General features: G+C 37.3%; 1 protein-coding gene across 4 annotated transcripts; it reads left to right on the top strand.

The window, feature by feature from the left end:
* The first annotated feature begins 63 nt into the window (after positions 1–63).
* LOC306861576 (sugar phosphate exchanger 3-like) lies at positions 64–27,097 on the top strand. 4 transcript variants are annotated; one of them, XM_079403937.1, is made up of 15 exons: positions 64–159; positions 308–433; positions 1,468–1,588; positions 8,667–8,759; positions 11,435–11,518; positions 16,909–17,054; positions 17,293–17,389; positions 19,193–19,277; positions 19,815–20,005; positions 20,102–20,243; positions 24,331–24,432; positions 24,545–24,592; positions 24,708–24,859; positions 25,216–25,281; positions 25,819–27,097. In XM_079403937.1, exons 2-15 carry the CDS (start codon positions 378–380, stop codon positions 25,909–25,911), a joined length of 1,476 nt encoding a protein of 491 aa, XP_079260063.1. In that variant the 5' UTR covers positions 64–159; positions 308–377; the 3' UTR covers positions 25,912–27,097. The 4 variants fall into 4 exon arrangements, with proteins under 4 accessions (XP_079260063.1, XP_079260062.1, XP_079260065.1 ...); XM_079403936.1 differs by having other exon boundaries at positions 67–159; positions 299–433; XM_079403939.1 differs by having other exon boundaries at positions 90–159; positions 369–433.
* The last annotated feature ends 241 nt before the right edge of the window (positions 27,098–27,338 follow it).

The following is a 27,338-nucleotide window of genomic DNA, read 5'->3' as shown; positions in this document are numbered from 1 at the left end:
AGAACATCTCTGCTTTTATTTTTCGTTTTAATCAGTTATAAAGTGACTATTATTTTGAAACTTGCAACATCCGAGTGACGTCCGTGTTTACGCGTTTAGCATCGGAAAATAATGGCGATATTTCCCAGTCAGATGAAATAGCAGCAAATGATTTAAACGGTGAGTATTAATGCTTCCTATTATCGTATCTGTGGACGACTGTAAATGTATATTCATTTGTTGATGAGTATTAAAGTGCCACAGTAAGAACGCGGATTCATTTGTCGATGGATAGATGTTACAGTGATTGGATGTGCAGTGTTTGTAGATGGTGCAGTAGAGTGTCCTGAAGACTTCAGATCCTCCACTTCCTCCCCCTCTTGATCCAGACCCATATAATGTGGCCCCCCTATACCTATCATCACCTGCTAGCCTTCCTCCTCACGTTCTTCAGGTATGCTGTCCTGTTTCTACCGCCTTCCGTTCTTATCATGGTAATCCGTGTCTGGCTATGTTTCTGAGCATATCTAGCTAGCTTTTCTTTATTATTGTGGCCCCAGTGTTGGCTAAGAGTGTTTTTGTAGGTCCATAGGTGTTGAAAAAATTAGTCACATGCTTTACATTCATGGATTACTAACATATGCTAGCCAGTGTTTTACTGTAACGTTACATAATAAGAATATTGAACTTTGTCTTGTTTGCCATCTTTGATCTTAGATGACATGTAGCACAAAGTTCTGTGTCATTTAAATAGCTGACTTGAAATGTTATATGATTCATCTAGCTGTTATACAGGAACCTAGAAGGTTTTAATTGGTTGTAATGTAGCATCATCCAAATAAAAAAATGTTTGTAGTCTTCCCAATATCTGTTTCTGAGCTCTGCAGGTGGTTCGTTTGACCTCATGATTTGATTTTTGCTTTTTGCAGTTAAAGTGTAGAAACATTGCAAAGACGGCAACAAGATTTGGTTTGAATAGTTATCCAGTGTAATTATTTACATTATTACACATTTTGAATTTGTCATTATGGGGTGGGGCATGTAAAAAATTAGTGGAGAAAAAACTTTAAGCATTTTAGCATAAGGTTGCAATGTGGGGAAAAGTGAATGGGTGTGAACACTTTCGCAAGGCAGCGTATAAGAGTATTCATGATAAAGAAATAGAAAAAAATTATACAGAATTGGTAATACAGAATTACCAAATTTTGCCATAAGTTAATTATATTAAGGTTCTGCAATATATAAATATATTGTGGAAACTTAAATTCCTGTAGAGCTGCTTTGCAACGATTTGTATCGAAAAAAACGCTATACAAATAAACTTGAATTGAATTTAAAAAAATGCTTTAAAAAGAAAAGAAAATGTAGTTTAAAATACGTGTGCCAAGTTCTTTGAAACGTTTGCTTTGTATTCCTGTTGGTGCCCTATGATTTTGAAGTTTAAATGAAGTGACTTGGTGTAGTTAATAACATCCACTCTCTATCCAGCTACGTTCTGCTTCACTCGTCCCGTAAGACTTTCAGTAATGTGAAAGTGAGCATCTCAGCACAGTGGACACCGTCAGCATTCCAGCAGAACAACAGCACTTCATCTTTGTCTCCTGGGGAGGTAAGGATATAATACAGACTGTCCATTCTCTGTATAACTTTTATATATTTTTTTTTTTTTACCTTTCTACCTAAAGGAGTAACATTTTCCCTAGCCTCATAGATATGATAGTAGGAATGAGATTATTATTATTCACCAGTAATACATTTTTAATCTATGTATTTTTCTTAAGATTTTTTTTTTTTTTTACAGGCTTGAAAGCCTGATCTCAGATCTTAAAAACCCAGAAGAGAAATAGACTGCCTCTTTTAGTGTAACAAAAATGTACTCTGTCTGTATAAAGGCTTTCACATTTTTTATTTTAAGGTTTACGTTTTTGGAATATGGATCATTGTCCTTAACTACTATGATCTTACATTTAAATTAATCATTTGTTACAATGCATTTATTATGTACATACATGTTTTTACATTGTACTTATATTTGAAAAAACTGTCATCTGTAATTACCCCTTAAACCTATCCATACAACAAAACCCTCCCCACATAGTATTTAAAGACACCTAATATAAAGTGGGGCCGGACTATGATCTTATTAAAAACCGAGCAAGTCAAGTCAATATTATTTGTATAGCACTTTTAACAATGCAAATTGTGTCAAAGCAGCTTTACATCGGCTTGATATAAAGCTGGGTGGCTTTATATCAGCTTTACAGTATTTAGACGGGGAAATAGTTTGTTGAAATAGTGTCATTCTCCTCTGGCCAGACAAAATCAGCAGTTTAAATCTAGGCTAGAGCATAATCAGATTGTGCAAAGGACTCATCTGGTTCCTGTGGTCTTGTCCCGATGGCTGTCTTGGAGACAGGGTCTTCACTGGGGATCGGTCTCTGGGGCTCATCTAGGTGTCCTGGCTGTAGAGGTCATCTCTAGGTGCTGATCCACCATCTGATCTGGATACAGTCTATTAGAAACAGACTAATATTAGCGTAGATGCCATTCTTCCAACAATGTAACAAGTACATCAGGTGTTTTGGGAAGTGTTCCCGGTTCCGGTTGACCTAATAAATGCAGCCTAACAATCCTTTAACGGATTTGAATTATAGAAATGCGATAGTGTATTATGTGTAAACCAGGTTAAAGAGATGGGTCTTTAATCTAGATTTAAACTGACAGAGTGTGTCTGCTTCCCGAACAGTGTTAGGTAGATTGTTCCAGAGTTTGGGCGCTAAATAGGAAAACGATCTCCCGCCCGCAGTTGATTTTGATATTCTAGGTATTATCAAATGGCCAGAGTTTTGAGATCGCAGCGGACGTGAAGGACTATAATGCTATAAGAGCTCACTCAAATACTGAGGTGCCAAACCATTCAGGGCATTATAGGTAATTAGCAAGATCTTAAAATGTATACGATCTTTAATAGGGAGCCAGTGCAGTGTTGACAGAACCGGGCTAATGTGGTCATACTTCCTGGTTCTAGTAAGAACTCTAGCTGCTGCATTTTGAACCAGCTGGAGTTTGTTTATTAAACGTGCAGAGCAACCACCCACAATAAAGCATTACAATAATCTAGCCTCGAGGTCATGAATGCATGAATTAATGTTTCTGCATTTGACATTGAGAGCATAGGTCGTAATGTGAGCAACCACCCACAATAAAGCATTACAATAATCTAGCCTCGAGGTCATGAATGCATGAATTAATGTTTCTGCATTTGACATTGAGAGCATAGGTCGTAATTTAGATTATATTTTTAAGATGGAAAAATGCAGTTTTACAAATGAAAGATTGCTATCAAAAAGTACACCTAGGTTCCTAACTGACGACGAAGAATTTACAGAGCAGCCATCAAGTATTAGACAGTGATCTAGGTTTTTGGGCCAATAATTAACAACACCTGCTTTTTCAGAATTTAGCAGTAAGAAATTTAAAGGAGTGAAACGTTGATGAATGGTGGTTCCTGGCTGATGACCCTGCAGCTGACTCGTGGGCACCGGAGGAGGTGCGACCGGCAGCAATGCCTAGCAGGTGTTCCATCTACCTGTACTTTTCATAGTCATCCAGTTTTTGATATCAACTATACATGCTGTTAGTTTTGCAAATTGGTAAGTTTCATCAGGTGGTGAAGAAATATAGAGCTGGGTATCATCAGCATAACAGTGAAAGCTAACACCATGTTTCGTAATGATATCTCCCAAGGGTAACATGTAAAGCATGAAAAGTAAGGGACTTGTGATTGGTATGATACCTCGTCATTTACTGCCACGAATTGATGGCGGTCAGTTAAGTACGATTTGAACCATGCCAGTGGACTTCCTCTAATGCCAAAATAATTTTCTAGTCTATTTAAAAGAATGTTGTGGTCGATAGTGTCAAACGAGGCACTAAGATCCAGTAGCACTAATAGAGAGATACAACCACGATCAGATGATAAAAGCAGGTCGTTTGTAACTCTAATGAGAGCAGTCTCAGTACTATGATATGGTATAAAACCTGACTGGAAATCCTCACATATATAATTTTTCTCTAAGAAGGAACATAGTTGTGATGATACTACCTTTTCTAATATCTTTGACAGAAAAGGGAGATTCGAGATCGGTCTGTTATTAATTAATTCTTTGGGGTCAAGTTGGGTTTTTTAATGAGAGGCTTAATAACAGCCAGTTTGAAGGTTTTTGGGATATATCCTAATGACAATGGTGAGTTAATAATATTCAGAAGAGGACCTATTACTTCTGGAAGCACCTCTTTTAGGAGCTTAGATGGAACAGGGTCTACAATACAGGTTGTTGGTTTAGATGATTTAACAAGTTTATACAAATCTTAATTTCCAATAGAAGAGAATGAGTGGAATTGTTCCTCAGGGGATCTATAGTGCACTATCTGGTGCGATACTGTGGCTTACAGCTGCATGGTTACAATTTTATCTCTAATGGTTTCGATCTTGGAAGTAAAGTAGTTCATAAAGTCATTACTACTGTGCTGCTGGGTAATGTCTGCACCTGCTGAAGTTATATTTTTTGTTAATTTAGCCACTGTATTAAATAAATACTTGGGGTTGTGTTTGTTTTCTTCTAAAAGAGACGTAAAATAAGCAGATCTAGCAGTTTTTAATGCTTTTCTGTAGGATAGGGTACTTTCCCGCCAAGCAATACGAAATACCTCTAATTTTGTTTTTCTCCAGCAGAGCTCCATTTTCCAGGCTACTCTCTTTAGGGCCCGAGTGTGCTCATTATACCACGGTGTTGGACTTTTTTCCTTAATCTTCCTTAAGCGTTATAAGCAACCGTATCTAAAGTGCTAGAAAAGTGAGAGTCAGTAGTTTCTGTTATATCATCAAGTTGTTCTGAGCTATTGGATATGCTGAGGAATTGAGATAAGTCAGAAAGATTATTTATAAAGTAGTCTTTTGTAGTAGAAGTAATGATTCAACCATATTTGTAACAAGTTGTAAATGTCTTTATCATCACTTTTGATCAATTTAAAGCATCCTTGCTAAATAAAATTATTAATTTCTATCATTTCTTCACCCAAAAAAAAAATAAAATAAATATTGAGTAACAACGAAAGCATGTTGCCGGAGACTGGCTTATTATTGAAAATGCAATCTGATTCTCTGCCAGTAAGAGGCGCTTTGAGAGTGGTAGAGCTAGTGGTTTCCTCAGTAATGGCTGTAATCTAAGCAGCTCCGCTCATGAACGCTAATTTATCAGATAAAATGAAAATGTCATCAAAACTATTCTGAAGACAGTCGGTTCTCTTCAGAGATACATTCATATAAATCACCCGCGCCGCGTTTTGATTTTGAAACGTGCAGTGCTCATGTTTATTCAACAAAGTCAAACACCACAAATAAATAAATGTATGGGAAACGCTGTATATCGAAATATCGGAAATGTTTAAAAATCATATCACCGTTATTGAGAAAAATTATATCGCGATACATATTGATATTGAATTATTGTCCAGCCCTAAGTGATCATATCACTTACAAAAAGTGCTTTTGTAGAAAGGGATCTAATATTCAAAAAGCCAAGCTTTATCATTTGCTTATCTTTATTATATCTGTTTTTATTTGTTGAACATCAATTAAATTGTACTCTTAGTTTGGTTTAGATGTTTTCTGTATTTTCTAGTTCGGGGAACAGACACAGTCTCTATAGTGTGATATCTAGGTGAAAGAGTCTCTATGTGCTGAGAATTACTTCTGTGACGTGACGTGGCTAGCAGACGGTCGGTTTAGCCAGTCTGTCTGCTTCCTGACCTGGGCCCCAGTTAGTTAAGGACGAACTCTAAAGGTGATGATACACGAGGCAACATTTTGAGCAATGTTGCCGGGCAACTTTGGGCAATGTTGCCGTCAACCGGCAACCAGGTGAGACACAGGGCAACTAATTAGGGCAACGGACAGTTGGCAACAACCAATCAGAGAGGAGCAAATCTGTTGCCAAGGAGACGGACACAGCAAAAGATGGACGCGGAAACATTTGCAGCTGTTAACTGTTGTCTTGGCTTCAACAATTTTACTTAAGTAAAAAACTTCTTATGCTTCCTCCACACTGTCACAACCTCAACCAATTTGTTTAATGTACAGAACACAAGAAGATGATAATAAATGAAACACTACAAATCAAATACATTTTGTTTTGTTTATTATTTTTCACTTCAGCCACCTTTGCAAATGTAAAACATAAAATACAAAATTAAATAAGTTAATATACTATATTATTATATATTACTGTTATATTAAATAAATTAATTATTATTAAATTAAAATTAATAATTAATTACAGATTAATATACACACTAATATACATACTAGTCCTCATCTTGGACAGCATGAGCCAGCTCAATTATCTGCCTTTTGAGCTTCTTCACCTTGTTGTCAGGCAGAGTTTCTAGACAGCTCTCAAGATCATTTAAAATCCCTGTGTGTGGTGAGGAGGCCTTTTTTTTTAGGAAACCCACAGCATACTGCATGGCCTCTGCAGCTTTATCAATTTTTTGCTTTCTGGGCTCAGACACAGCTTTGTGGCACTGGGGTTGAGGTGGAGTAGTAGGAGTATGTGTTGAAGGAAAGAAGGAAGGAGAAGTAGAAGGAAAAGGAGAAGATGTGATGTTCTGTGGAGGCTGGGATGTTGAGGGAGCATCCGAAACAGTCAAGTTGTCAGAAGCGCATCCAAACTTTAGTTGAGGACAGTAAGAATGTGAGGGCTGTAGATACAGCTTTGGATGCGGCTAGCTCAGGGAGTCCAGTACACTTTACTTTTTGGGGCAGAAAACCAGCTGAAACGAACCAAAATGCAGTCACGTGACAACATCCGCTTCACTTGTTGGTTAGATGTGTCTGTGAACGCATTCCCTAAACTGCTTTTCGATTGGTCAGAAAGAGCGTGTGTGAAAATTCCAATGGTCCCCAAAATTCCAGTGGTCCCCAAGAAAAGTCCCCAAGTTTGTCCGCGACCTGCCATGCTAAACTGCAAACTGTCAACAAACACTTCCTCATCCTATAACGCACAGCGTAGCTGACTACGGCAGCTGGTTTAGTCCAAAAACGCGCAGTTCGTTTTGCAGTTGGGTCTGTTTGAGATTGGATCGCGTTCTCACCACAAACGAACCGCTCCAGGGTTCGTTTGAAAGCGTGCCGAGAGTACGCTTGTTTGGTGCGCACCCGAGTGCGATTGCTGCATTCTCACCTGCCCAAACGAACTGCACCAAGAGGGAAAACGAACTCTAGTACGATTCAACTGAACTAAATGAGGCAGGTGTGAAAGCACCCTAAGACTATGTGCCATATTTCTAGAGAGAAGAGTGGCACCATCCCAAGAGGGATGAAGACCATCTCTTTTCAACAGGTCAGGTCTGCCCCAAAAATTCTTCCAATTGTCTATGAAACCTATGTTATTCTGCGGGCACCACTTAGACATCCAGCCATTGAATGATGACAGTCTGCTATGTATCTCATCACCCCGGTAAGCAGGGAGCGGACCAGAGCATATTACAGTGTCTGACATCGTACTTGCAAGTTCACACGCCTCTCTGTTTGATGTTTTGATTGGAACGGAAGAGTGGTGTTTTGACCCGCGACTAGGCCGCCTCACAGTCACCCAGTTGCCCTGCTGCACAGGCTCTACCGGAACTGAACAATGTACTGGACTCCCTGAGCTAGCCGCATCCAAAGCTGTATCTACAGCCCTCACATTCTTACTGTCCTCAACTAAAGTTTGGATGCGCTTCTCTAATTTTAAAATCTTCTCTGTCAGCCTAACTATTTCTCTGCATTTATCACGTGTGAATCCCTCGTCGCCGACAGAGAGAGATAAACTGTACGTGTGGCAAACAGTGCAAACAACAATAGCAGGAGAAGAAGCCATTACTCACCGTGATTGAAGAATGATTTGCTTACCACTGTTGTTTGATGAACCCATGAAAAACGGAGCGAGAAAAAAGAAAACAATAATAGGCGCGAATGGAACGCGAGTGACAAGCTAACCGGCTAACGAATGCTAACATGCTGCACGCACTCTGCACTCACGGTTTTAAAAAGCGAACGATCAAATTAGTTTGATAGATAATACCAGAAATATAGTGGTAATTAAGTTATATATTATCACTTTAAACAACAGAGAGTGAAAGTAAGATTCAACAGAAAAGCGAAGCTACATGGAGCTACAATCGCAAACGCATGACAGACAGGGACAGACAGAAGCAATCGATCATAGGAATAATATTATTCTTATGTCACTGCATGCTATGGAGAAAATGTGTTCAGCTAGGTAGAGGTGAGAGAAACATTGATTCAAAGTATTGTAATATTTTATCCTCAAAATACTATACTGATACTCGTCTTATGAATAATACCTCACAAAACTGTATCAATATTAGATTTCACGTTAGTATTTTCGTTCAGATTAATATTTTTGTGGTCACCATTTTTAAATCTATTAGAGGACATCTCAAGCATTACATCAGTATTTCAAGCACTATATTCTTTCTATTTGGCAAAAATACAAATTAACGTTCTCACAACTAGCAATATAGGCCTAGTTGTACACTTAGGCTAAGTCCAATGTACACCTTTCAGTTTAAAATATAATCTAAAAATGTTGCTACACACTTATTTTTGTTTATATTTTTAGACATGGGAGGAAAACAAACTTTTTGCTGATGTGGGAGAGGCCACGCTGTTCCTGGGTGCTCTGGACTCAATCTTTCTCTTCTCTTATGCTGTGGTAAGTTAAAAACAGGAATAGGTGTAGCAAGCTTTGGGGGTTGTGGGTGAACAGTGATGGTCTGTTATGGACACATAATGCTGCTGCACCATATTGAACCATAAAATATTACTGTGACAGTAGGGGTGAGTGATATTTACAAAAAATATTAGAATTTTTTTGCCTGCATACATCAAGGATATGTCCTTTTTAAAGGGGTCATCGAATGCAAAATGAACTTTTACATGTTGTTTAAACTGAAATGTGTCTTGGAAGTGTGTGTACACAACCACCCTATAATGATAAAAAATCCACCCAGTGTTTTGTTTTAAATCCCCATAAATAACTCCTTTCTCAGATCAAGCCATTCACAGATTCTTGGCAGAGTGGCATAGTTCTGAACAGGCCCCTCCAATGATTGTTGATTGACACTGGCGTTTTATCACAGACCCGCCCTGAGTGATCTGTAAACAGTCTGCCATTGTTTCAACGCTGGAGCAGGATTAGACAAGAATGGCTCCTAAGCGATTGAGGTGTTTTGTTGTTGGATGTAATAATGAATATAGCAGTCGTCATTTACTCCCGACATCTGAGCCACTGAAGATGCAGAGGATTATTTTTGTTTTGAAGGGAATGCGCCCCCGATCTATCTAAATGCGTCTGTGTTCGTGCAAATCATTTGTGATCCAGATTCACTTACAGAAGAATTAAGTTTTTTTTTTTTTTTTTTTTTTTTTAATGAATCTTTTCAAATCGCCTTTCTAATAATGTGATAGTTAGCCAGTTCCATGACAAATGCAGCTAAAGTTTACAGCCTCAGAGAATGCCTCGTCACCCCACGGAAGAGAGGGGCTGGGTGAGCAGAGCTCATTAGCATTTAAAGGGACATCCACCGAAACGGATCGCTGTGAACAGTACTTGACCAGGTAAAAAGGGTGTTGTTTACACTACTATTGAGAAATTTTTGCCAAGGTAAAGACTTTTCATTAAGACCCAAAAGAATCATATCAACTTGTGGAAAAATGTGCATCCGATGACCCCTTTAAAAAAGTAACTATTACAATTCAAAGTAAGAAAGAAATTACAGTAATGTAAACCGGCTCACACAGAATAATAGTATGTTTTTTTAATGGTTACTTTTATGAAATGATTAATATTTTATAACATATGTGACTGACAAATGTGATCTCTGGAAAGTGCAGCCTTTCAAATGTGTGCGCGTGCGCGTGTGTGTGTGTGTGTGTGCCACATGAGGCCAGCATTGTCATGCACTAGGAGGAACCCAGGGCACACTGCACCAACGTAAGGTCTGAGAGTGGCTCTGGGGAATTCATCCCTGTACCTAGTGTGTATACCTTTGGCTAGTATGTGGAGGTCTGTGTGTCCCTTCAAGGATGTTCCTCCTCAGACCATCACTGACCTACTGCCAAAACGGTCATGTTGGATGATGTTGTAGGCAGCAAAATATTCCCCATGTCATCTCCAGACTCTGTTACAGTGCTGGGCTATGAGCAGAATAGGGGTGACCCCAAATAGTCGACGATTCGATGGTTCGATAGGAGGAGCCTGATTCGACTCCCAATCTCAGTCAAATATTCGCAGGGTGTTATGATCATGCCATTTTGGCTAGGGGGGTGCTGAAATGTCTGATTTCACATAGAACTACTGGTTTTCTCCCAAAAAGTTGATATACAGCCTATTAAGATAATTCTGTAAATACGAATCTGAAAAGAAGGAAGCTTTACATAAATATTTTAATGTGCGTAAATAAATCCAACCACCCCTATAGATTTAAATTTCACATTCCATAATCCGTGACCTACAGAGGAGCATTTTGGGGCAGGGATTTAAATCTTAAATTCAAGACTCAAATTGACACAGGCAGAGTGAAAGACTGGATTTTTTTTTTTTCGATCAGGTAGGGTACAAGTGATTTCAAAACATTTCAGCCAGTTTATATATATCGTGTATATATTATTTATATGGCGTCCGATACACATTTTCCCTGTGTGTTAACGTCAGTACTTATGACTGTCGAATGTCTGACTTGACTCTTGGTAATGTATTTTGCCCCGCCCCCAAACATATGATTCGACTATCAGTCGACTATTGGCAAGATTCTAAAATTCCGATTCAACTATGAAAATCCTTAGTCGGGGACACCCCTAGAGCAAAATGTTGGGCCCTTGCCACTCTCATGGAATCTTTCAGACAGATTGGTCAGAACCATAAACACCAGTAGCCTCATTTTTGAGGGCTTTGGCAGTGCTCCTCCTGTTCCAACTTGCACAGAGGAGCAGATACCAGTCCTGCTGATGGGTTGTTGCACTTCTACGGCCCTGTTCTTGAGTCTGTGCTGGTTGACACCAAACCTCCTGACAATGGCACATATGGAAGTGCCATTATGGAGGAGCTAGACTACCTGTGCAACCGGATTGAGTTGCAGATACTGCCTTTTGCTATAAGTATTGAGAAGGACCCTAACAAAAAATAAACTAGGGACAAATCAGTCAGGAAGTATAAGGAGAGAGCAATTGTCTGTGGCCATGAAACTGATTCACAATAACTTATGCTTCCTAACCGGACAAATTGATATCCCTGAAGTTTAATTGACTTTGTTATACTGTGATGATTAAGTGTTCCCTTAAAAAAAAAAATACTCTAGTCTTGTTTTGTTTTGTTTGTTTTTCTTTCAGGGTTTGTATATCAGTGGAGTAATTGGCGATCGATTCAACCTTCGCTATGTTCTGTCCTTTGGTTTATGTGGATCCGCTGTCACGGTTGGTATTCTACTGAAATATGTAACTAGGGCTGTGAATCGATTCAACTTAATTTAATCTCATGTTTTTTTAAGTGGAGCTCAATGCATTAAAGTATAACATAAAGAAAACATCTTCTATATGTTAACACTGGTTGCCTGAGTAGGGAACAAGATGCTGCATTAGTAGCTAGGTACTATGGGTAGACCCTCCAGGTGTGAAGATTGACTGAAACCCATGTAGAGTAAATATGAACAGTGCAACAGTTGGTGGAAGCAAAAATACCATTGGTTGATTGAGAATTGTTTTGTAACGATAACTTATAAACGATAACGATAGCTGTTAATTAATGGTAAATGTTTTTGTTGAAGCCATTAGTCCTCATTACTGTTCCGGGTGTGTGTTCACTAGGGCTGCAACAAACGATTATTTTGATAATCGATTAATTTAATGATTATTAGAACGATTAATCGACTAATCATCGATTATTCCACTGATTAATCAGTAGACTGATTATTCAGCTTTTGCGATTAGTTAAAATATTAAGTTATACATATTCTAACATAAAGGTCACTTCAGCTTTAGAAAAGCATATTATGTAATTACAATTATTAAACAATTAATTGGCAACACTTTACAATAAGGTTCATTATTTAACATTAGTTAACATGGACTGTTTTTTATTAACCAACATTAACAAAGATTAAGTTAAATGTAATAAATGCATAGTTCATTGATGTTAATTAATACATTAACTAATGTTAATAAATGATACCTTATTGTAAAGTGTTACCAATTCCTTATACAAATAGATGTATTTGGCACACAAAATGAAAGCTCTATTCTCACCATTCGCTATTCTCAATCGCTCTCACCATTTAATTAGCTACATGAAAAAGAAACTGAATGACACGTTCTGCCTAACTTCTCCTTTTGTTAGTAATATAGATAATAAACAAAATAAAGGTATGCGATACGACGCTTTGGATAAACTATTTTATTCACAACATATCTTAAAAAACCTTATAGGGTTATGATAATCAAAACAGTCCTTAGCTAGATCAAGCTTTGGTCTCTGTAAACCAAACTGTCACTTTAATGAAACAATTGTTTTTCCCACTAATAAAAATATTTAATCATTTGCTAGCTCCACACTGGAGAGCTGCTTTATATCAAAAATCAAGTTGTAATTCTAACTGAAAGCGACACTGGCTCTGGTTTTTCATGTTTAATACCGTAAAGATGCTTGAATTAAGGCTATCTATTGCATAAAGTGCTATATAAATAAACATGATGTGACCGGACATTACTGGAGTAACGTTACATTACTGAAAAGCAGAGCTCATGCAAACATCCACATCGTTGTAATCAGATGCATTTTTAACTGCTGCTTTCACACTGCTGTCAGTTTTTGTTGTGTTTATTTAGTTACTGAGACGAAAGCGCGCAATATATATTAACATATTCATCCAAACGCTGCTCAAGTTCGGATGCATTTTCTCTGAAGTGCTGTCTTCTTCTCTTGAATGCATCCAGGAGGGCTGAACTACAGTCTTGCGCTACAGTGCCACACTGGTGAAACCACAGTATTGCAGGCTCTAACATTAGGTCATGTGAGATCAAACGACTACTCGACAACAAAAATATTTGTCGACAATTTTTTATTGTCGACGTTGTCGATAATGTCGACTAATCGTTGCAGCCCTAGTGTTCACGGTGTGTGCACTTTGGATGGGTTAAATGCAGAGCACAAATTCCGAGTATGGGTCACCATACTTGGCCGTATGTCACGACACTTCACTTCATAATTTTTTTCATAATTTATTATTTTATTTAAACGTATTTTTTAAATAATCGGGTGAATTCCTGGTAAAAACTGCACTCTAAAAAATGCTGGGTTGTTTTCAACCAACAGTTGGGTTAAATGTTTAACCCAGTCGCTGGGTTTGTCCATATTTTACCCAGCGCTGGGTTGTATTTAACCCAGCATTTTTTAGAGTGTACATTATCCATGATTCTGAATCCCTATGAAATCCCCACCAATCGAAAAAAGCTAATTGCAAAAGAACTCTTTAACTGTTTGTCTATGGTCTTGCTCATTTTTTTTTTTTTTATTATTTTCAATTTAATTTTTTTTTGCTTCAGATCAAAGTCTGTAAAATTGTTTCACCTCATAGCTGGTTAGATCAGTTCATGGTTTACAAATCTTTAATGAAGACTGCCTATGGTAAAATACTTCCAGAACCAAGGGCCAGATTTACTAAACTTGGCAAATTAGCGGTAGAGCGCAATTCCATAAAAGCACCGATGGGAGGGAAAATCCTGTGGCTGATTTACTAACAATGCACACATTAAAGAACACAGACACAGTCAGATCATTTACATAATGACCAGCGCAATCTACCAAAAGATGCACAGCTGAAGAGTTCTGCGTTCAAATACACACAATAAAGCAAAAGTCCCAGCAAAAGTAATTACCATGAATGTGTCTGGGGGAAATAGTAAGGATTCGCCATCTCCTTGTTAGATGCGCCTTTAGAGAGAAGTGCATCTTCACGGATAACGATTGTATTAAATAGTTTTTGTTTTCGTTTTTATTTATTTCGTTTAGTAATTTTAATGCTTTCTATAGCTATATTTATCATGTCTGTGAGGCATGTATTCACTGACTTTCGGTTCATTTTTGTGAAGTGCTCCTGTTCAAGATAAAAGCACGATGTTTTATTGATATTGTGAGTGCACACAAATAAAAGTAGACCCTTTACAGTTACGAATGATGTATTACTCTTACCTTTATGAGCAAAAAAAAAATTATGGCGTAAGTTGTTTCCATTGAAAAAAAATTGTAATTGATTGCGCTGGTGCCTCGTTGTCCTGCGTTTTATCTCCCACTCTCTGCACAAACTACTGGATGCAGCGCACATTTATCTAGGTTTAACGTTTAAACATTGTTATATGCTTGAACTGTTTTAGTATATCTATAGATTTTATTTTAGGCAAGTCATGATGATTTGAGAAGGCTAAATTGATCAAACATAAGCTATGATCAGCCTGCCGGTCTGCCGCTGGCTGCTTGGTTGTTACTTTAAGAAAGAAAAACCTTGTTTAATGAACAAAAAAATGCTCCAAACGTTTTTTTCTAAATTAACTTAATAAAAAGCCGGAATGAAATATAAACACTTTGCCATTAGGGCAGGGCTCTAGCACATTTTGTCATTTTAGAATGTTAAGTTCTACTTCTGTAGATATTTTGGTGAAAGTAACTCAAAAGTAAATGGGTGGTGATGGCGCAGTGGATAAGACACATGCCTTTGGTGTGAGAGACCCGGGTTCGAATCCACTGTGAGACACCAATGTGTCCCTGAGCAAGACACTTAACCCCTAGTTGCTCCAGAGGCGTGCGACCTCTGACATATACAGCAATTGTAAGTCGCTTTGGATAAAAGCGTCAGCTAAATGAATAAATGTAAATGTAATACAGGAGTCATGTAACGCATTACAATTCTGAGACCGTAATATTGTAATAAAATAACAGTAACAAGTAATCTGTAATGTATTACAGTTTGGAAGTAACTTGCACAACACTGTTGATTGGCTGATGGCGCTAACACTGCCCTTTGAGGCGCCACATAATCAGCAGAGGTGAGGGCAAGTCACACATGTTCAAGTCTCAAGTCACAGTACAGGTCAAGTCACCTTTATTTATATAGCGCTTTTAACAATGCAAATTGTGTCAAAGCAACTGCACAATATCAAAATAGGAAAATAGTGTGTCAATAATGTAAAATGACGAGATTAAACACTCAATTTTCATTATTGAATTCAGTGATGTCATCATCCAGCTCAGTTCAATTTAAATAGTGTCTGTGCAATCAGGTCAACGATATCGCTGGAAATGAAGTGTCCCCAACTAAGCAAGCCAGAGGCGACAGCGGCAAGGAACCAAAGCTCCATCGGTGACAGAATGGAGAAAAAAACCTTGGGAGAAACCAGGATCAGTCGGGGGGCCAGTTCTCCTCTGGCCAGACGAACCAGCAGTTCAATTCCAACTGCAGCAAAGTCAGATTGTAAGGGCTTTGTTTTGTTTTTGTTTTCTGTTAAAGAAAAAACAAACAAAAAAATGAATATAGAAATATGAAATTAAATGATAGACCTACTTTACCTACATTAATTCCGCCAGTAATTGGTGGCAAATCACTGCTTTATCACAGAAGTGTTCATTGAACTGATTAATTCAAAACAGTTGATTTGTTCATGAACAAGCAAGAATGGGCCACTGTATCACTCAGCCGATTCATTCAAATCCCTTGATTCGTTCAGGATTCAGTGTGTTTCTTAGAGACGCTCGTAACTCTAGCTGTGGGCTGAACGGAACTGTTCTCAGCCATGCTGAAAATATGACTAAATATCGTATGTTATAAATATAAAAACTCATACTAGGGCCATTTTGCGTTCAAGAGAAATATCACTAATCGATAAAACACTGGTTTCTGTGGTACAATTCCATATATTGATTTACAAAGAAGGATACTTGACACTAAAGCACTGTTTTGAGAGGCAAACGCCAGCGAAATTTGTTTGAAAAAAACGTTGTTAATTACAAACACAATATTAATAATTTATAATCACTTTAATTTAATGACAGACCTAAGCTGAATTTTAAGACCAATGCTGTTTTCAAATAACGAACAAGCTTACATACCTTTCCTTTATGAAGTTGTGACGTCCTGGCTTTGCAAATGCATACACTTTCGAAGAGTTAATCCAAACATCTCGGAAGATTCTCTTGCTCCCTGTATTTGGCGCGCTGTGTTCCTGTGCTCGTGCAGTGTCATGAACTGCGCAGACTCGGATCACTTCTGCCGTTGGTTTAGTGGCTAGCATTTTGTTAACCAAATTATGTCGCAATGATTTATAATAATAATTAGAGTTTGTTATAAAGTCAAACCTAGCCGAGTCATGAAGGTCAAGTCTCAAGTCAATGGATCTCAAATTCAAGTCAAGTCATTTTCTTTATTTAGTCAAGCAAGTCACAAGTCCTTAAATTTGCGACTCGAGTCAAGTCATGTGACTCGAGTCCCCCACCTCTGATAATCAGTGCCTTAAAAGGACTTGCCCAAGCCATTACTACTCAGAAACAAATCATAGAATTAACAAATCAAATGAGACAGTTTTCAAATTTAGCCTGTCCCAAACTGGTAGAATGCATGATATGAGGGGCCCAAATGATGCACCATTAGCCAATAAATGGTCATCATTATGTACGGGCTTTAGGCAATCATCACATCTGGATGGTGTTCCAGTAGCTTCCAATACTGACACAGCATTGAGTGAACCTATGTAAATTAGCAATAATAATAATAATCTGTGAATTCCTGTCTTTATTTACATTCACTCTCTCTTCTCTTTAGGAATTTGTGTTTGGCACTTTGACAGAGTGGCTTCACTTTTATAATGTGTACTTTTACTGCATCTTGTGGGTGATAAATGGACTGCTCCAGTCTACAGTATGGCCTTGTGTTGTAGCCATCATGGGCAACTGGTTTGGAAAATCTGGGTAGGTGTCAGTATGTAGTGTGGGATTATTAATATTATTTGTTATTGTTTTTTTGCATACAGTATTTTAGCGTAAAATTATCTGCATTTTCTTTTCACTAATCATCCTTGATCCAGTTTAATCAGGTGCTAAATGTGCTGATATGACACTGTGCTGTATATTTTTGCACCTGCACAAATCGGCCTCCTTTCTATTCTTCCTTTCTCTCTGATTCCTGCATATATCTTCTCTCTGCCAGGCGAGGCTTTGTTTTTGGACTTTGGAGTGCATGTGCGTCCGTGGGGAACATTCTGGGTGCATTTCTTGCCTCCAGTGTCCTGAAGTACGGCTATGAGGTGAGAGGGACATCATTCTTACTGAAACACATCATTTAACGCTCCTGTGTGAAAACCAGATTAATAAACAACATGCTAAACAATGTAATGAAAATGATAATGTAATACTATATATATATATATATATATATATATATATATATATATATATATATATATATATATATATATATATATATATTATTTTTTTTTTTTTTTTTTTTTTTTACACACACAGTGGGGAGAAAAATTATTTGATCCCCTGATGATTTTATGATTTTGTAAATTTGCCCACTGACAAAGAAATGATCAGTCTATAATTTTAATGATAGGTTTATTTGAACAGTGAGAGACAGAATAACAACAAAAAAATCTAGAAAAACTCATTTTAAAAAAGTTATAAATTTATTTGCATTTTAATGAGTAAAATAAGTATTTGACCCCTTCGCAAAACATGACTTAGTACTTGGTGGCAAAACCTTTGTTGGCAATCACAGAGGTCAGACGTTTCTTGTAGTTGGCCACCAGGTTTGCACACATCTCAGGAGGGATTTTGTCCCACTCCTCTTTGCAGATCCTCTCCAAGTCATTAAGGTTTCGAGGCTGATTTTCTATGACTGATAGAAACCTTAACACCAGGACCTTAATGTGCTTCTTCTTGAGCCACTCCTTTTTTGCCTTGGCTGTGTGTTTTGGGTCATTGTCATGCTGGAATACCCATCCACGACCCATTTTCAGTGCCCCGTCCATCGTCCCTTTGATGTGGTGCAGTTGATCTGTCCCCTTCGCAGAAAAACACCTCCTAAGCATAATGTTTCCACCTCCATGTTTGACGGTGGGGATGGTGTTTTAGGCAGCATTCCTCCTCCAAACACTGCGAGTTGAGTTGATGCCAAAGAGCTCGATTTTGGTCTCATCTGACTACAAAACTTTCGCCTAGTTCTCCTCTGAATCATTGGCAAACTTCAGACGGGCCTGTACATGTGTTTTCTTGAGCAGGGGGACCTTGCAGGCGCTGCAGGATTTCAGTCCTTCACGGCATAGTGTGTTACCAATTGTTTTCAAGGTGACTATGGTCCCAGCTGCCTTGAGATCACTGACAAGATATACTCCCGTGTAGTTCTGGGCTGATTCCTCACCGTTCTCATGATCATTGAAACTCCACGAGGTGAGATCTTGCATGGAGCCCCAGTCCGAGGGAGATTGACAGTTATTTTGTGTTTCTTCCATTTGTGAATAATCGTACCAACTGTTGTCAACTTCTCACCAAGCTGCTTGGCGATGGTTTTGTAGCCCATTCCAGCCTTGTGTAGGTCTACAATCTTGTCCCTGACATCCTTGGACAGCTCTTTGGTCTTGGCCATGGTGCAGAGTTTGGAATCTGATTGATTGATTACTTCTGTGGACAGGTTGTCTTTTATACAGGTAACAAACTGAGATTAGGAGCAGATTTAAGAGAGTGCTCCTAATCTCAGCTCTTTACCTGTATAAGACACCTGGGAGCCAGAAATCTTGCTGATTGATAGTGGATCAAATACTTATTTGACTCATTAAAATGCAAATCAATTTATAACTTTTTTGAAATGCGTTTTTCTGGAATGTTTTTGTTATTCTGTCTCTCACTGTTCAAATAAACCTACCATAAAAATTATAGACTGATCATTTCTTTGTCAGTGGGCAAACATACAAAATCAGCAGGGGATCAAATAATTTTTTCCCCCACTGTATGCAAAACTGTTGGTGTGAGGGTTTTCCTTTGGCGAGGGGATTGCTAGCTAGTTTGCATAAACAATGTTGATAAGTGTTTGTGTGTTTTTGTTTCAGTATGCTTTTCTCGTGACATCAGTGGTGCAGTTTGCAGGTGGTGTAGTGGTGTTTTTTGGCCTGCTTACATCCCCAAAAGAAATTGGTGAGTTCATCTTTGTACAGTTTTTGTATTTGCAGTAGTGTTTTTTTTAACAACAGCAAATACAAAAGTACAGATAAAAGAGACCTGGTTTTGGGTTCTTCCTCTGCTGTTCACTGTCATTTAGCAAAATAGTGTAATTGTGAGCTCGAAGACCAAGTCATAGTTTTAAGTAACCAAATGCACAAATCGTATTGGTTAGCCATTATTCTTGCAGTGCAATAGAAAAGGGATTAGAACACCTCTGTAAAATATCTGTCACAGTGACAGCATGTGAATGTCTGTGTCAATCAAAACAGTCATTCATTCAAATTAAAATGTGCATTCTGAATTAATGCACCAAACATTTGTCTTAATGTGAACAGATCTATAGTCTGCAATGATTCATAGGCCTTGTTCCTTACATTTGGAAAAAAAAAAAAAGATTTGTGCATTTTATTTTCATTTCTAATTTCTTATAAGTATATAATATATCATAGTGTATAATAGTGTTTACACTAAGTGTTCAAGATTGTTTTCATCTGTTGGTCTTTTTTTAAGGACTAAGTGACTACTCTGAGACAGGTCTGAGATCAGTGACAAGAGACTCTGACAGTCAGCGTCCTCTGATAAGTGATGATGAAGATGAGTTATGTGATGAATACTCCATACAGCAGCAGGATGAGGAGCCTGAACCGCAGCCCAAAGCCATAGGCTTTCTCCAGGCCTTCAGCCTGCCAGGAGTCATTCCTGTCAGTGTCCATTTAAACACTTCCTTACTTGCATACTAGTGATGGACCACTATTGTCGACTAGATTTGAGATTTATTTATTGTCTGTCTCCTGCAGTATTCTCTGTCTTATGCATGTCTGAAGCTGGTCAACTACTCTTTCTTCTTCTGGCTGCCATTTTATCTCAGCAACAACTTCGGCTGGAAGGAGGTTCAGGCCGACCGGCTGTCTGTGTGGTATGATGTGGGAGGCATTGTTGGTTAGTACCCAGTTTGGTTCTAACCAGACGTTACCAATTAAGTTTTTTTTTTTTTTGTTCAATTAAGAAACAAGCCAATCAAAAGATCAAAAACACAAATACTGGTGAAAATGGTCATTAACAAAGATGAAACAACAAATGCACATCATGACTATAATTAGACAATTTTAATAGAAACATACAGATGACAAAAAAAACAGGTTAGATATTAACAATACAAGCAATGATTTTAAAGTAAATGCTTATATTGTAAATGTAGTTTCAAATAATCCAATCATAGGCAGTAATATTTTAGCTGTGTGAAGCTGAGAGGTGAATAAACACTGGAAAACTGAAGCACTTTACCTTAGCAGGCTAATTAACTTACCCAAACTCATACTATGCACACGATTAGTCATAAATAAAAGCAACATACACTAAAAATCTTGCAGTCCAAAAACGTTTGACTGTTTTTTTTTTTGTTTTTATATATATAAAGAATTCCCTGTCTCACCAAGCCTGTATTTCTTTGATCCAAAATACAGCAAAAGCAGTAGTATTGTGAAATATTTTTACTATTTATAATAACTGCTTTCTATTTGAATATATTTTAAAATGCAATTTATTCCTGTGATTTCAAAGCTGAATTTTAGCATCATTACTCCAGTCACATGATCCTTCGGAAATCACTCTAATATTCTGATTTGCTCAAAAAAAAACAAACAAAAAACATTTGTTATTATTGTTAAAAACAACTGAGTAGAATTTAGTTTAGGTTTCTTTGATGAAAAGAGAGTTCAGAAGAATAGCATTTATCTGAAATAGAAATATTTTGTAACATTATAAATGTCTTTATCAGCACTTTTGATCAATTAATGCATCACTGCTTAATAAAAGTATTAATTTCTATAATTTCATAATAAATATATACAGGTGCTGGTCATAAAATTAGAATATCATGAAAAAGTTGATTTATTTCAGTAATACCATTCAAAAAGTGAAACTTGTATATTAGATTCATTCATTACACACAGACTGATATATTTCAAATGTTTATTTCCTTTAATTTCCTTTAATAATGATTATAACTGACAACTAATGAAAATCACAAATTCAGTATTCCAGAAAATTTGAATATTGTGAAAATGTTCAATATTGAAGACACCTGGTGCCACACTCTAATCAGCTAATTAACTCAAAACACCTGCAAAAGCCTTTAAATGGTCTCTCAGTCTAGTTCTGTAGGCTACACAATCATGGGGAAGACTGCTGACTTGACAGTTGTCCAAAAGACGACCATTGACACCTTGCACAAGGAGGGCAAGACACAAAAGGTCATTGCTAAAGAGGCTGGCTGTTCACAGAGCTCTGTGTCCAAGCATATTAATAGAGAGGCGAAGGGAAGGACAAGATGTTGTAGAAAAATTGTACAAGCAATAGGGATAACCGCACACTGGAAAAGAATTGTGAAACAAAAATGTGGGGGAGATTCACAAAGAGTGGGCTGCAGCTGGATTCAGTGCTTCAAGAACCACCACGCACAGACGTATGCAAGACGTGGGTTTCAGCTGTCGCATTCCTTGTGTCAAGCCACTCTTGAACAAGAGACAGCGTCAGAAGCGTCTTGACTGGACTGCTGCTGAGTGGTCCAAAGTTATGTTCTCTGATGAAAGTAAATTTTGCATTTCCTTTGGAAATCAAGGTCCCAGAGTCTGGAGGAAGAGAGGAGAGGCACATAATCCACGTTGCTTGAGGTCCAGTGTAAAGTTTCCACAGTCATTGATGGTTTGGGGTGCCATGTCATCTGCTGGTGTTGGTCCATTGTGTTTTCTGAGGTCCAAGGTCAACGCAGCCGTCTACCAGGAAGTTTTAGAGCACTTCATGCTTCCTGCTGCCGACCAACTTTATGGAGATGCACATTTCATTTTCCAACAGGACTTTTGAACATTTGAAATATATCAGTCTGTGTGTAATGAATGAATCTAATATACAAGTTTCACTTTTTGAATGGTATTACTGAAATAAATCAACTTTTTCATGATATTCTAATTTTATGACCAGCACCTGTAATGATTTAAATATACTGACTCCAAGCTTTTGAATGGTATAGTCAAGTCACCTTTATTTATATAGAGCTTTTAACAATACAGATTGTGTCAAAGCACGTAACAGTATCATATTGGAGGATAGAGTGTCAGTAATGTATAAAAATAAGATTAAACGCTCAATTTTCAGTAAAGGCATTTCATTATTGAGTTCAGAGATGTCATTGTCTAGATCAGTTTAGTTTAAATTGTATCTGTGAAATCAAATTGACAATAATCACTAGAAATTAAGTGTCCCCAACTGAGCAAGCCAGAGGCGACAGCGGCAAGGAATCAAAACTCCCTCTGTGACCGAATGGAAAAAAAAAACACTTTTGGCTCAGTCGGGGGGCCAGTTCTCCTCAGGCCAGGAGATAATTGTTTATTTATTGTTTACTTATTATTGTTTTAATTAAATTTTTTAATGTATAAATGTATTTATTTCCATTTTATATTGTTGAAATTTCTAACAATAATAGTATTATGTAGTTAGTTATTTTATTATATTTTAGTTATTTTCTGAAGTCGTGGCCTAATGGTTAGAGAGTCGGACTTATAATCCGAAGGTTGCGGGTTCGAGTCTCCGGCCGGCAGGAATTGTAGGTGGGGGGAGTGAATGTCCAGCGCTCTCTCCACCCTCAATACCACGACTGAGGTGCCCTTGAGCAAGGCACCGAACCCCCAACTGCTCCCCGGGCGCTGCAGCATAAAATGGCTGCCCACTGCTCCGGGTGTATGTTCACGGTGTGTGTGTGTTCACTGCTGTGTGTGTGCACGTTGGATGGGTTAAATGCAGAGCAAGAATTCCGAGTATGGGTCACCATACTTGGCTGAATGTCACTTCACTTTTATCAGGCGCTCTGGCTCCCGGTAAACATTGGACTATGGTGGCTGGTATCTCTATTTTCACGTTCCGTACAATAGAATCGCCAATAACTAGACCACTTTCATCAGGTTCCTCAGTGGGTGCGTCACTGAGTGGGGAGAACCTGTTTGATGTTTTGATCGGAACGGAAGAGTGGTGTTTTGACCCGCGACTAGGCCGCCTCACAGTCACCCAGTTGCCCTGCTGCACAGGCTCTACCGGAACCGAACAATGTACGGGACTCCCTGAACTTGTCGCATCCAAAGCAGTATCTATAGTCCGTGTATAATGTTACAAAAGTGTTTTATTTCAGATAAATGCTGATCTTTTTATATTTCTATTCATCAAAGAATCCTGAAAAAGTTTACTCAACTGTTTTAAATATTGATGATGATAATAATAATAAATAAAAAAATAAAAAAAAATTGAGCAGCAAATCAGCATACTAACTTTTCACTGGTAGTGTATAAAATAAATCTTCAACTTTTTCTTCAATTCAGCTATTCTACACAAAATGACACACAAGTCAACCTGATTGCAGTGCATGCTAGTCAGGACGTTGTGAATGATATTGATTGCTCTGTATCTCCTGCTCAACTTACATTCATTTCTATAGTTATATGAAGTCTATTTAAATCCGCTTATGTGAGATTTTGTTGGAAAACAGAAATGCATTCTTAAACCATACAAAACAGATTGAATACTTGGATTGAACCCTTCAATTGATTAAACTCTTTAATATTACACTTTTTAATACATTACAATATATAGAACTTAATAAAATAATTTTTTCCTAAAACAAGACATTTTGCCTTTGCCTTGTTTAATGCTTGATTTGATATATAAAAAAAAGGAAAGAACAAAACTTAGTTGTTTTGGTGGTATGAAACGGCTCTGAACTTACTGCCATTGGTCCAGTGTTTTGCGTAACAGACAGGAGTTACTTTTTCTCATTTCACATTTATATGCTTCTCTAAAACACGGCCTGCAAATATTTGGGCAGCTTCTGACCAATTGTTAGCAGTAATAAAAAACAAAACAAAAAAAATGATTTTTGCTGTGAGTATGCTGAGACCTTTAGACACTACATTTCTTCCTGAGGTAGTTTGCAATCACAGTGTAAAGATTTTGCTCATGTGCGGAATGCAATCTCTTCCAGGAGGAACAGTACAAGGCTTGATCTCAGATCTTTTGGGAAAGCGAGCTCCTGTGTTAGCGATCAGTTTGCTGCTGGCCATGGGAGCATTAGTGGGATACAGCCGTGAGTTTACAGACTAAATCATGTTGTCTAGAAATTCTGAGTACCCTTTCTGGCTTTTTGAGACATGAAAGCAGCATACATTTCTGGTTTCAATTTTTTTTACTTTCCTCAGACTCTCCAAATAACCAGCTGGTAAATGGAGCTCTTCTAGCAACAACAGGTGACCCATTATAATATGATTTAAAAAAATTATAACTATGAACTCAGTCCATAGTGGTTTCCTAAACAGGAATGAGAAGTAACTATCATTTGAATATTTTTATAATTTGTTTCAGGTTTCCTTATCGGGGGCCCATCAAACATGATCAGTTCAGCAATCTCTGCAGATTTGGGTCGACAGGACGCAGTGCAGAATAGTCAGGCGGCTTTGGCCACCGTCACGGGAATAGTGGACGGCACAGGAAGCATTGGAGCGGCGGGGGGACAGGTAATGCTCTCTTCCAAAAGCATGCTTTAAATAGTTTTCTTTGGTTTTAAACCATTTAACGACATACAAGATCTATTTGTGTCTGTGGGGCTAATAAAGTCCACAGTAATCTTTATGCCACTTTAATAATTAATACAAAAGCATATTCATTATGATTATGAATGTCATAGCCCAATTTTCATGATCTAGTGATGCAGAAGGAATAAAATCAAAACCCTACTTCACTCTATTATCTTTTTCACTCTGAAATATGCACTGTGCAAGTTGTATGCAAATCATGTTCATTGTGTATGTTTTTTTTTTATAACATTATTATTTCATGTGTAAGTATTAATTTAAAAATGTCTCTTTTGTAGTATCTGGTATCGCTTATCGAGAGCAAATTAGGATGGATGTGCGTCTTCTATTTCTTCATAATTATGGTAGGTTAATTGTGATGCAACAGCACAAATTCAGCCAGTGAAACATTAAACGCACATATTTTCAGTGGACAAAGTATTCAGTGAACATTGAATTTGACATGAAGGAAAATGGGGCAAAGCACAGTCAATGTAAAGTGTATCATTTTTGTGTAATTAGCTTCACCAAACTAAATATTTAAATCAGTAAACAGACCTAAAATATTAATGACTTATCCTGCTCTGCAGTCAAATGGTCTCTAGAATAAGAATGTCCCTCCCTTCTTTACAATTTACCATTTACTAGCAAGCAGCTAATCATATAATGTAATATAACTAAAATTAAGGGCACAATATTTCAACAGAAAATACATCAACACAAGAAAGAAAACTGTGCCAAACCTTGGTATACTATATTTAAAATAAAACGCATAAAATAAAAGAACATTAAAAAAAATTGCTCTTCACCTTCAAATGTAGCATCTACTCTAAAGTCTAAGTCCGTGTTCTGAAATATGAGCAGAGAAAACACTTTAAAATTTGTCTTTCTCTCATCCACAGACAGGGTGCAGTATACTCTTTATCATTCCACTCATTTACCATGAAATCCGCTCTTTGTGCCGGGACAGTCAAGCTCGAACACATCAGATCTGAGATGGACTTCCTTTGCCTGAATCTGAATAGAAAAATAGGACATTTTGAAAATACAGACATCGTATTTGTGAATTCACCTTCTGTTTTAGAATTTAGTTTTCAGCAACAGAAACCTCACATTTAGTCTGGCCACTCCATATCAAGGCATTGTTCAGACAGGCAGAAAATGTTTTTTCTTTTATTAACATGAAAACCAAATTTCACAAATGATCCGACTCATTACTCTAGTAAACACTGTCTGAACAAAAGGATCACGAAATGGCAGTGTGGTCATTTCTAAAGCTTGGATATGGAAACCAAATCAAATTTGTTTTAGATTTGTCACAGATCTCTCCCTCAGATCATCCAATTTATGAACGCCTTCCTGGAATGTTGCTTAAAATTAGTTTCTGTTTTATTGCTGTGTATTGCAGTTTTTTTTTTTAAAGAGTTTTTAAATTCCAGTTTTATAATTATTGTTAGAGGGCAGGACCCTTTTGAGCTTAATTCATGGTGATTGTAGCCTGATTAAATAGTGTATTGAATGATTACTTGAACCGATCATAGCATATGTTGGTTTTTGGATTTCGGTGTTAGATGTGCACCTTTTTTATTTTCTTTATTCACTAAGTGTATAATGGTATATTTAAATGTAACACTACAATTCAGCAAATGTATGTTTTGTATTTAATCTGTTGGAAATCTGTACAGTTGTTGCTTGAATGTTTGACGTGTGGTACATTATTCGCCTGTATTTATTATGACTATTAACTATATATGTAGGAACAATGTCTTTATTGAACAGCTTAGATAAATGCATAGATGTTTGGGTGATTGCCTCTATCTATGTTCACTCATTCTCAGCCACTACTGTCACCTCTACCATATATGTTAATAATAATTTAGGAAAACTCAACTAGTTTCATTTATAATTGCTTTTCTTCATAACATTAAACAGGAACAACAAACAGAAGAGCATGAGTATTATTTTTGAACTTTTTCTTTTCTTTTTCTTGTAATCGTTCTTAAAATGCATGTTATTCCGCTGGCTTTGATTGTGGCAACATTTCTTTTTATAAGAAGCAAAGCAAGCAGCAACTTTAAGGTGTTTATACAACCAAACCGTTTATGAACTAAATGATTGAATCCTAAATATCAAAGAATCCTAGAAATGTATCACAGTGTGCACAATAAAAAAATAAGCTGGACAACTGTTTTCAACATTGATAACACTAAAAAAATGTTTCTTGAGCACCAAATCATTTTAGCATAATTTCTGAAGGATCATGTCACACTAAAGACTGGAGTAATGATGCCATGAAAAGCTTTGATGTCCATCAAAATGTCCATGTTAATTTTAGTTCACAGTGCATTTACTACATTAAATACTGAGAACAACTAAGGTTAATAAATGCTTTAGAAGTGCTGTTCATTGTTAGTTTGTTTTA

Source organism: Barbus barbus (assembly GCF_936440315.1).
Source record: "Barbus barbus genome assembly, chromosome: 42".
Lineage (NCBI taxonomy): Eukaryota > Metazoa > Chordata > Actinopteri > Cypriniformes > Cyprinidae > Barbus > Barbus barbus.
The sequence above is the reverse complement of the archived record's forward strand: the minus strand, read 5'-3'. Positions and strand labels throughout refer to the sequence as shown.